This window comes from Camelus bactrianus, chromosome 4, assembly GCF_048773025.1.
Source record: "Camelus bactrianus isolate YW-2024 breed Bactrian camel chromosome 4, ASM4877302v1, whole genome shotgun sequence".
NCBI classification, from domain to species: domain Eukaryota; kingdom Metazoa; phylum Chordata; class Mammalia; order Artiodactyla; family Camelidae; genus Camelus; species Camelus bactrianus.
Window position 1 is genome coordinate 67,867,575 of NC_133542.1, and position 12,396 is coordinate 67,879,970.

The 12,396-nt window shown below is 41.3% G+C and overlaps 1 protein-coding gene across 6 annotated transcripts in view; it reads right to left on the minus strand.

Annotated features, from left to right (window-relative positions):
- DENND1A (DENN domain containing 1A) overlaps positions 1 to 11,935 on the minus strand; it is a 470,473-nt gene extending 458,538 nt beyond the window's left edge. For 4 of the 6 annotated variants that reach the window (XM_074362199.1, XM_074362197.1, XM_074362198.1 and 1 more), the window contains exon 1: positions 11,738 to 11,888. In XM_074362199.1, the coding sequence (XP_074218300.1) occupies positions 11,738 to 11,754 (17 nt within the window). In that variant the 5' untranslated portion in view covers positions 11,755 to 11,888. Of the gene's footprint in view, positions 1 to 11,737 lie in introns of all 6 variants that reach the window. The other 2 variants (XM_074362200.1, XM_074362196.1) reach the window with 2 other exon arrangements.
- Between the last annotated feature and the right edge of the window lie 461 nt (positions 11,936 to 12,396).

A 12,396-nucleotide genomic window follows, 5' to 3' on the forward strand; every position in this document is an offset into this window, starting at 1 on the left:
ACTTTTTAAATTAGTTATATTGGTTATAATAATTATACGCAAAAAGTATAGTGAAAAGAGAGATAAAAATAACTCTAACAGAATACACTGTGGGAATTTTAGTTCTTTTGCATGTCATTAGTTGAAAATATGAGACTATTAGGCAGTGAGGGAATAAAATTCTACCTCAGTAGTGCAAATACCTGCTAGTCACTAGGAATTCAATTGGGGACAATGAACATGAATAAGTTCTTCAGCTACAGATCTAAGAAGGGGATCTCACTGTCACCCATGGACATAAAGAACAGTGCCCACTGTACCCCATTCATCCCACCTGTGGCAAACAGCAAATCTAGATAGAGCCCATTTCACTCAAGGGCATATAGAAATTAAAGAACCTGATAAAAATATTGCAAATGGGGGAAAGGGAACATCATCTCTTGGAAGACAAATACACCTCTGAAAAAGATTAAGAAATAAATTTCAGGAAACAAGCATCCCTAAATAGAACAGAAATATGACAACAAAACAGGAACAGAAAGCTACAAGGGAGAGAAGATAAAAAGACAATAAAGAAGAGCCTTTAAAAAAAAGAATGGAACAATAAAAGGTGACTTCTAAGGAAAATAAAAATGCATGGTATTAGACACATTACCTACGGTATGTGGTATTCTTGTCAAATGTTTAAATATGAACTTAATCATTAAGCAAGGATGAGACAAATCCTAAATGTACGACATTATACAAAACAATAGTCAGGATTCTTTAAAAAGTCAATGTCAGAGACAAAAAAAAGGGGGGGGGAGTAGGGCGGGCAGGGGAACTGTTCTAGATGAAAGGAAACTAGAGACATGACAGCTAAATGCAATGATACCCAACTGGACTGAGGCTCAGAAACAACCACTTGCAAAGGACATTATTGGAACAACTGGGAAAATTTAAATACATATTTTACATTAGGTAATATCATCGTATGAATGTGAAATCTCTTTATGGTGGTAAAAGTATTATGGTTATATCAAAGAATATATTTGCTCTTAGGAGATATATGCCAAAATTCTAACAGATAACACATCATGATGACCATAACTTGATACTGAATTATTCAGCCAAAAAAGTAAAACAAATTTGTGTATATAACTGAGAAGGGGACTGAGTGAGTGTGGAGGGGGTAAGGGAAGAATTACCTATTCCCTCATATTATAGTGAGACACAGATAAGCATTTTCCTATTCCCGTAACTTATGAGCAATACTCAACTCTCCTAAATTCAATGCAGAGACTTCTGTTGCTCATCCAAAAATCAGTAACCACTGATGACTTCTTTTTACACTAAAAATCATACTACTTCTATAATAGTTTTTTACTATAGTCCTCTTTCTTACAAGACCAGCATAACCTTGATACCAAAATCTGTAATGTAAGAACATTACAAAAAAGAAAATTATAGCTAAAATCTCTTATGAATATAGATGTAAACAAAAAAATAAAATATTAGTAAACTGAATCCAGTAACAGGTATAAAAAGGATATCAAGACCAAGTCCCAGGAATGCAAAGTTAAACATTTGAAAATAAATGTAATTCACTAATGAAGTGAGGGGAATAATACGATCATACGATCATCTCAATTGATGCAGAAAAAGTGTTTGATAAAACTGAATATCCATTCATGACTATAGCAACTGGCAACCCAGAAACATAAACTGATGCAGACTAAAAAAAGCTCCAACAAAAGTGTGCTCTCTCTCTAGCCAAAGGATCAGAAAAGAGGTAGCCTAGTAAGTCAGAAAACTTTTAGAAAATAACCACCAGACACCAGCCAAACAACATAGCCAAACACCACACAAAAACCTGTGTGGTCTCACCCTCACTCAAGTTAGCAAAGGATGAGCAGGGGAAGAACCTACTAGATTTCTACCTTCACCAGGCGTAATGACGTATCCCATCTACCCGTCCTCCACCAGCTTAGTGTTACAGAAAGCCAAGTAGGGAGCTGGGGCTTTCATCACCCCCACTGCACAGTAACAAGGACCCCCTCAACGTGGTTGCCACGGAGACTGTAGAGAGCCTCGACTTCCACTCTCCTATGGCAGTAATTGAGGCCATGGAAGCAGCAGCGAGGCACCACTGCACTCCACCAGGGAGGTACCAGTGAAGGCCTCCTGGGAACCAGAACTCCTAACCTCACCTTCCAGTAAAGGGAAATTCCTCACTCTGTGTACTAACAAAGACTAAGCAGGGAACCTAGACATATACCTCAATCCGGCAACTTGAAGACCACGTACCCTACCAGAGCAGTGTCAGAGGAAGCCAGCTAAAAGACAGTAGGAAAATACCTTCAAAGCTCTGTGGGAAATTTTTTCCAACCTAAAACTCTATGACCATACAAACTACAAACTATTGATCAAGTGGAAGTAAACATTTTTCAGACATGAAAAGATATGCAAGAACTCAAAGGCACCCTTTCTGCAAATAGTTGCTTCTATGAGAACTTGAATATGTCCTCTAATAAACAAATTAAAATAACACAAGGGCCAAGACAGAATGAAATAGGGAAGTGGTGAAGGGACATTCCAGGATTATAATAATACAGCTGACTTTATACAGATCAGAACAGGAAGGTAGGAAGAAACCATCAGGAAAAAGGAGGGGAAAAAAAAAAAGAGCCTTGATAAAACTGCAGTATGATGCCAAGTATGATGCCAAGTTTGGGAAAAATTAAGGACACAGTAAAGCAAATAAAGCACGGGAGAAAAAAAGGGATTTAGAAACTCAGGGAGGAGGCAGTCTTGAATTGGAAATATCAGTATGAACATATGATGTAGTTTACCTTAAAAATACACACACACACACACACACACACACACACACACACACACACACACAATCCTAGTTATGAACCCTGAAGAAGCCTTGAAATAATGACTGACCTAGTAGCAAAAAAAAAAGTTCTAAAACCCAGACTGTAATTTCTAACATCATTTTCCACCAAAATGAAGTAAGATTCCTTAGAGAAACAGCAGAATCCAGGTCTGAAGCAGGAAACATATAAGTTGAGCCTGGAACAACCTACCATACCAAAAGGCAAGGGAGCTATTAAAAACTACTGGGATCCTGTCAAAAGGCCTCTAGAACTTGAAGATACTCCCATTAGACAAAGACAGGACACATTAACACCAACGAGGACAACTAAGGTAGACTGAAATATAGCAAACAGGTTTATATCTATGTGTTTAAAGTGATTCTCAAAAAGAGAAAATCAGTCACCTTGGGAGATGCTAGGAAACTAACTCAGTTTGAAAAACAAATAAACTGAAATATTTATTCTGCCTTTCCTATGTGAACTATACCTCAGGGTAACCAAATAATGCAGAAGTTTTTCTTTATAGAAATATTCTAGGTAATATCAAGGAGAAATGATAGAAACAACCTACTACCATTTTATAATCTCTAATAAATTAATGGATCGGAAAGGGATAACCAGACACAATGTGACTCCTGATGGAAGTACTTAATCACCACCTTTTAAGTATTCTTGCCAAGAAAATAAGCTTGAATCTAATCAAACCACTAAATCTAACTATCAATTTGTATGAAACAAAGGGGATAGAACATACTAAATAGGATGTAAGGGAAATTATATAGAACAAATAACCTACTTCTTCAATAAATAAATTGCAAGGGGAAAAAAAGATTTATGAGATATATACCAACCAGTAGCAATGTATGACCTTACTTAATTCAAACAAATCAATTGTTTAAAAAAAAAAAATGTAACTAGAAAACTCTGACATTCAGAACACAGAGTGGATATTTGATAATATAAAGAAATTTTTTAGGTGTGATGTCATTGTTGTTATGTTTTTTAAAAAGAATGTCTATCTTTTAGAGATACATATGGAAATATTGAGGAATAAGGTATGACGTCTGGGATTTGCTTCAGAATAATCTAGGACTAGAGGGTGGAGGAGAGAGTTATGGTCAGTTGTCTATAAATAGAACTAAGAAAACAGTAAATTAACGAGTGCTGACACTGAGTGATGGGCATTTGGGGGCTCATTATACTCTTCTCTCTACTTTTATAGATGTTTAAAATTTTCCAAAATAAAAGTTTAAAATAATAATTTTAAGCACCCAGAAAAAAGAAGTGAAAAGTTATGTTAAAAAGACTAGAAGTGAACAGGGATACCAGCTAAACAGATAACTATAAATGGTGTAAATCTGTTATAAAACTGAATAAAATTTTCAATTACTTGTGAGAGAAGGCATAAAATATTCTTAAATGCTGTTATCATTTGTTATTTGCATGTTCATCTTATCTCTCTTAGTAGACTTTAAGCTCTTTCCTCCCAACCAGTAAGACGAATAGTGCTTTGCATACACCAGGATCGCAGTCCTTGAAACAAATTCAGTAAAATATACAACACATAATGCTAACACACTCATACAGAGAAAGCAAATACTTTGTCTTAAAAAAAAAAAAAACTATAAAAAGGGACATTTGCTTTCTTTTGACTTTTTAACTCCAGATTGTTCAGACAAGTGTGTCCCATCCACTGCAAACAATATTAATGATAGCTGCCATTTACTAAACAGTCATTTCTCTGCTGAGAGCTAGACATAAGATTGCTTTTTATCCTCACAACAACCCTAGAGGTGAATTTATCAGCTTCCTTTTACAAATTAAAAAACTGAGGCTCAGAAACTTAGAACTCAGATGGGGTTTGTGTGTGGTTCTGGGGACTCACCCCAAGTATGTCTGAGGCCCACATCCCCTTGCTCCTTTCACACCCTGGAGTACAAGAACTGTTTGCTTGGAGTCAAACAGCATCTTTCTCTAGATTGGTTTCCTTCCTCCTATTTATTCACACAGCCTAGGCGAGATCAATGCAGCATCCTTGAAACCTTTCCTGTGGCTTAAGTGAGTTCAAAAGTTTATTGTTTTCTTCTCTAAGTCTAATATGGATAGATTTCCCCTCAGTAGCTTGGCCCAGCCCACTTTAAGTCTTACTCATCTAACAAAGCATACACATTCACTACGGAGCCCTTAAAGATTTCTTCCTTTCTCACCACAGACTAAAATGCCTTCTCCCAATTATAACTTTTCACTTTCCCTCAGAAAAGCAAACACTTTATATAACCAGTCCTCACCTTCCAAACACTCATTTATAATATAACATTGCTAACCTTGGCAAGTCATCTTTGATTCTTCTCTCGCCTGTACGTGTAATTTGTCACCAAGTCTTGTCAATTCTACCTAAAATCTCTCTCAAAGTTGTCCATTTTCTTTCAACAACCAAACTCTCACTTTGGGCCTCGATCTTCTGCAGTAAACTATAAGAGTTCCACAAATCAGTGGTCTCCAGTTTTTTTTTTCATGCATTCCTCCCTATCAGTAAAAGATGTGGACATACATCTAATATATGTATATTTATTATAAACTACAAGAATGTCTTACTATACTATTATTAGAAAACACAAAAACAAAAATTTTGAAGATTAATATAAAAATACAGGTTCTAACATACTCTTTTCACACCCCAGTGGGTCATGTTACACAAGCCAGAGATGTCACTGTTCTAAACTACTGCCGCCAGAGTAATCTTCCCTGAAAACCCAAACCTGATCATATTACATTCCCAACTCAATCCTTCCATGGCATCAGGTCCCAGTGGCACAAACCTACTTTTTCAACTTCATCGCCTATAATCTTTATCCACACAGCCTGTATTTCAGCTATACCTGTTATCTCCGTATGTCTTTTACACACAGTTCCCTTCGCCTGGAAAGTCCTTATGCTTGACAGCTACTGATTTATAGACATAACAGTATCTCTAAGAGAAAAATACATCCTAAATGCCATAACCAAATCACAAATGAACTCTTGGTATATAACCTATCTTTTCTATAGGAACTTATATATTTTTGAACATATATTTTGTTACTTCCTTTATCTGGCTCCTTTTCAAGTCCAAAATATTTGGATAGAATGGGTATGGATTCTAATAAAAGTAGGAGACCAACTTTGTTTTCTTTGCTTTATTTTTCTTCCTTGTTTATCTTTCCATTTCCCAACAAAATCCTTTTAAGCAAAAAGGATGTTATGAATCCAGAGATTGGTTCCCCCTAGGGCCAGGTAAAAGCATGAACCTTTGCAACCCACAAGGAGAATTCTAGCCAGGAACTTACACACAGAATTAACAGCCTGAATAGAAACATATTTTCCTACAGCAAACTCCAGATTTTACCTTCCCTATTTCAACCTTCCTATCTGTTGTGCAAACCCCTCCAAGTTGACTGTACTGGCTCAGAATAGAATGATGGAGTTGCACCAATACATTTTCCAGAAAAGTCATGAAAATTCAAGAGACTGATTCTGGGTACATAATGGGGAGCTCAGTCTCTAGCAAGACTTCTGTTCGACCACCCTAAGTCTTTGTACTGTCTCCTGTGGAGAGTAGGAGGGGAACCCTGTGGTGGAGAGAGGAAAGAGGCATCAGAGGGCTCTGGAGAGGAAGTCACATTTCAACTCCTAGTCTTATCCCACGGAAGGAAGATATGGCAGTTGTGCTACACAACAAGCCTTGAAAAGAAGCAAGCCTGTGGTACATTTGGTAATGGGATCTGTTAACGAGCTGTCTAAAAAAAGTCTGGAGCAGAGCAATCTTAAAAAAGCCAAAGCTGCTTCTCTATACCAGAAAACAATGAGCTGGGTTTATCCCCACTTCCAACCCATGACTTCCACTGTTCTTCCTTAAGAATCCCTCCTCCCAAATCTCACTTTTCTTTCAGTTCCATTTTCACACACTTCTGAGAAACCTCTCTCTGTCTACTCTCTTTCGTTTTCAACAAAATTCACGTGGGCCAAATCATAACCACAATGAGATACTTTACACAAAGTGGTCCAATTGCTTTGGAAAACAGTTTAAACAGTTCCTTAAACAGAATTACCATATGATCCAGCAATTCCACTCCTAGGTATACGCCCAAGAGAAATGAAAACATATGTCCACACAAAATGTTCATAGCAACATTATTCGTAACAGTGAAAAAATGGAAACAATCCAAATATCTAACAACTGATGAATAGATGAATAAAATGTAATTTATCCATGCAATGAAATATTATTCAACAATAAAAAGTAATGAAATACTCATACATGCTATAACATGGATAAACTTGGGAGGAATAAATATCATTCACCATTAACTCCCAATGTCCAACAATTACTGGCATTTAAGTGCCTATTAAGTGATAATTAATATTTTTGTTTCCCTAATACATCTTGTCTTCACACACACTGCTCCCCCTATTGGGATATTACCACTGCTGCCACCACCACCGCTGTCACTGCCATCATCACCACGGCCGTCACCACAGCCTCTACTCCTTCTGCCAGCACTCATACCCCTTTCACACCCTTACTCATCTCTCCTGTCTCAACTAAAACACCATCTCCTTGACAAAGCATTCCTTCCTTCCTTGGATGCCCTCCTTGAGAGACATCTCTCCTTCACTTACTCACCTATTCATCACAGGCTGCATCTCCACCACAGAAATGATCTTATTTTCTGACACTTGGGTTTTTGGTTGGGAGCGGGCCTGGAGGGATCTGGTTTTGTTTTACATTTCTGTCTCACTACTACTTTGGAGAGTCTTAAAGCAAAGAAAAATCTTTTCCTTTCTGTGTCCCTAATATTCAGCATACTACCAGGCAAATAATATAGTACTATCACCAATTACGGTAATAACAACAATGACTAATATTTATTGAGTGCTTAATATGTGCTTGACACTCCTCTTAGTTCTACAGTAAGTGAGTGAATGAATAAATGAATAAATTTCTTGGTCACCAATCTCAAAGAGGTCATGGTCTGACAGGGACAGAAGACAGGTATACAGACTAATACAGAATAAACACCACCTCAAGGCCAAATCAGCTGCCCTGTCCTGTCCCTATGCCTTCAATTGTTTGAGTATGCTTTTCTCCAAGTCCATAAATGTCAGGTTTCTTCAAACTCACTCAGAATACTTCCTTCCATCACTTACAATCCACTTCCTGCCCTTGGTGCCTGGAAACAATTTCTAAGATGTCACCACAAGCAATATTAAGCTGCCACAGTTTCCTGCTGTGCGTCTGCACTATCTGTTAAATTGCTTCATATTAACCACATTCCAGTCCACTGGGATCACTCAGACACTAAATAAGATTTAAACATACCTGTCGAAGATTGCCAGTTACCACTGCTCCTTTTATCTCTCTAGACAAATAAATGTCTGCTCAGGTTTAAGGTTGAGGAGCTTTCCAGAGAGCTACCTGCATACTGGTGACCTTTTCTTTCCTTTGTCAAGTAGACATCTTGTCTGAGACAAGATTCCTTTATTAAAATGAACACGAACTAAACACTTTTCAGAAAAAGTAAGGAACTGCTGCCCAGACCGGGGCAATTTGACTTAAAAACTTATAAAGCATAAACACTCTTCCTCCTCAAGAGTTCAAGTAGCAAACTGTTATTTTTTTAAGCCTATGTACATTCAAGTCAGAGCCTTTAGTTAGGATCTTAATTCAGAACCCAACATATTTCTTAAACACATTCCATACACTTCTCCTAAACAACTTTGTATGTCAGGCACTGGGTTTGACACAGGAAACTCAAAGACAAGTAAGACAGTCCCTGCTCTCAAGAAGTTTATGTCAGGCGTAGTGTAGGAGACACACGAGGAACTAGATTTAGTGCTACGACAGTGATAAACACAGGGGGCCACAGAAACAGATGGACAATTGGTCTAGGCTGGGGAGGGGATGCACAGATGAGGGGCACCTGGCCTAAGCTGAGGAGGGGTGGGGGCAGAGAGCTGCCATCAGGGCAGGCCTTCTGGGGACAATATCTGATCTAAGGCCTATAAGCCCCATTCTCATCTGAAAAATGTAGCTAATACTATCTACATCATTGGACAGTTGTGGGGATTTGATGAAATGGCTCACATAAAGCATTACCACCGTGCCTAACAACTGAGATGGTGCTTAACAAGCCTAAGCTTGAAAGGAAAGTCTGATCAAGCACTAAACCCGAACTCCTGTGCCTAGCAACACACCTGCTTTACTACTGATTGTATAACAGACACTAGCTTCACAATCACACAGAATATGGTTTTTAATCAACTTTTAATGAGTGAATGTTGAGTCCTGCTCTGCATGTTCACAGTCGAATTCCTGGATCATCAAAAAACCTTCTTCTCCATGACCTAAAATGCACAGTTCTCTGACATTTCTGCTATAAAATACAGCAGTTTTCTTAAGTCTTTTGACAGAGATGGTATAAAAGAAACCTAACAATTACTGAGTCTTTAATATGGGCCTGGCAGTCATGCTGATACTGTTTATTGCTCATAATGACCCTGCAGCATATAGTCTTCCCCATTTTACCCTCAGGACAACTGAGCGTGAAAGAGGTATTTTGTACAAAGTTTCATAGTCAGTAGACAAAAGAGCTGGAATCAGAATCCAAATCTGATTCCAGGTTAGCCTGACTGGGCCACACAATATCAGAGTTAAAGAGAGAAAACACAGGCGACCATAGTGCCCTCCTGCTCAGAGGGCCCCACAGGGCTCTTCTCCAGCCCCAAGACCCTCCTACACAGTGGAGCCCACGCACTTAGATGTCACTTCAGCCAGGTGAACACCTTGAGCTGAGTCTGTTCTTTGTCAAGATAGAACAGGCTGTCAGCAGTAACCAAAGCTGTCTCCTCCAAAAACTAGGGTGACACTTAAGTAGATGGTTTCCTTGCCACCTGTCCATCCCCATTCCTACCTGCAGGCAGAAGTCACACAGCTGACAGTCACCATAAATCACAACTACTTTTCATAACTTCTCTGTTCATATTCTCTTTCAGCCTCACCACAAGAAAAAGTAACATATTTCCCACGTCTAAGTTCTCATCACTGAGCAGTCTAGTTTCAAGATCAAGAAGGCTATTCTTTACACTAACTTTCCATGTAATAGAATTTCATGCGTTAGTATAAGTTCTCTTGCCCAAGTGCTCAGATAAACAGGACAGGTTCCACAAAACACACTTGAGAAACCTGCAACATTGAAGAACGAGACAGGGGCCTGATGCCTAGTCATCTGAACTTCCACTTGCTGGATTGTCATGCTGATTCTGACAGTGACTTGCCCCACATCTAGTAAGTCTCTGAACTTCTAACAGGAAGAGTAAGCATCCTCACAAGTATAGTCTGCGACTCTAAGGTGGCTTTTATAAAGTGTTTCTAAGTGCTATTGAAATCCAAGTTTACAACTCTTACTTGGAAGCAGGAGCTAAACTTCGAGTGCCTCTTTAATCCCAATGCTTCACAAACTACGTCTTTTTACCTCCCAACCTTCTTAAACTCTTATTTGGAGCATGCTTCTAACTTTTTCCCTTCACTTCCATAAAAATCAAGAATTAACAGTGTGCTCATCCAACTCTTCTATTTTCATTATCCTAAGCAAATTTTCCTAGTCTCAGGGCTGCTGCAGCCTGTTAGACACATTTTGTGAATGGAGGCTTCAGCTGGTCAGGGGACTACAAGGCTGGGCAAAGGTCACACTGCCTGGACATCAACTGGAAAAGAGATACAATACTTGAATAATTATTGGATTTCACCCATCAGGTCCTTCCCCTTTCAAACTTCCCTAACATAATTCTCAAAATGCTGAAATAAACACATTCTTCAGACTTTGTTTTAAGCGGGTTTAAAGTGTCCTATGAAATCTGTTTGTTAAAAAAAACCCAAACAAACCGATGCTGTTAACTTTGTTTTTAAGTGCCCTTACACAATTCTTTTCCTCACAGAGAAACATTTGTTAGTGATTAGAGATAAGGCATCTCATGTTCTGGAACTGAGGAAGGGAGAGGCCAAAAGAGGACCTGGCTGGGAGGGGAGATAGAGTCCAAAGCAACACACCCAAATGGGGCTCCATAAAAGTTGCACTTTACAAAGTCAACTTCTAGGTCTAGAAGGAGGGCAACAATGTTTCAATGAGTCCTGAAGTTAGATGTATCAACAATTTCCCAGGAAAACTAACCCTCCACCAGGGACTCAAGATGAATGAATAAGTGAGGGAATTTGCCAGATTGAATTACAAAACCTTCCCAACGATTATCAAGATCAGGTGCTCAGTTACAACACAGAGTTATCTTCCTTCACAGCCTTTGGCCCTGGCTGTGGGGAGACTTTCACAGGTAAGAGGGGGAAATAGGAGAGAAAAGGGTCTTCCTCCCCAGGCCATCCAGACCAGAAGTCTCTGAAGGGCCCCTCCCTCTGAAAAACCTCACGCGACTTCTGTGGGGGCCGCAGGCCTTTAAGCAGCCAGGCTGCCACCTCAGGACCTGCCTGACTCTCAGGGGCGCCCCAAACACACCCATTTGGGTAGTTGCTTCCGGAGATTTCTCTCCCTCCCCCCAACAGTGTGACTGTTTTCAGAGGCTTTCTGTAACCCCCGGGGAGGGGGCGGCCTTGTGATCTCAGCTGTTCCCGCCCTCAGGTGAGGAGGGGACACCTGACCACAGGCCCCCTTCCACACCGCGCGCACCCCGCCCCCGCGCCTCCCTGGATCGTCATGGCAACAGTCCCCCTCCCCGCGTGACGCTGGCACGCGGGGCGCCCCTGGGGTCCCGGCAACAAGTCCCCTGCGCGGCCCGAGGCCTGCGGCCCTTGCCCGGCCTCGCCGCCCCTCGCCCGGCCCGGCTCCGCCCGGCCCGGCCGCACTCACTTGATCCTGGAGCCCATGGTCCCCGGGCCTCCTCATGGGCCCGCGGGCCCCGCTCGGCGCTGCGCTGCCCGCCCGCCCGCGGCCGACCGGCCTCCCTCTGGCGCTCTCCCCGCCCCTTCCTCCCTTCCCTCAGGCTGGGCCCGCCCGCCCGAGGCTCGCTCCCTCGCCGCCGCCGCCTCCAGGGGTTAATGTACTCGCTTCAGCCGGGCGAACGCCTTGGTCACCGGCGCGCGTGCCCGGTGCGCACCGCCCCCCTCAGCCTCACACAGTGCCGCCCCCTCCCGCCCGCGCCGCCGCCGCCCGCGGGGGCTGCCGGGAAGTGTAGTCCACTCGCGGGAGGCGGGGCCCCTGAGGGCAGTGGAGGGGCGGGAACCGCGCATCCGCTGGGTGTACTCCCAGAGCTCGGTGCAGGGTGCCTTCCGGGTGCAGGCCTCTAAAAACCTCCACTCCCACTGTTCTCCCATAGAAACTAACACCTACAACCCCCTGAAAAGACTTTCATCCCATTGACACCCGCAGGCTCATCTGAAGAAACCTTCATCGATTCCTCTCGTATAGAGTCCTCGCACCTAGAAGTACAAACGTAGAGATAATGTCTCCCACTGAGGCCTCCATGAAAACACAAGTTTTCCCTTTGAAAACCCCATACATTCCAGTAA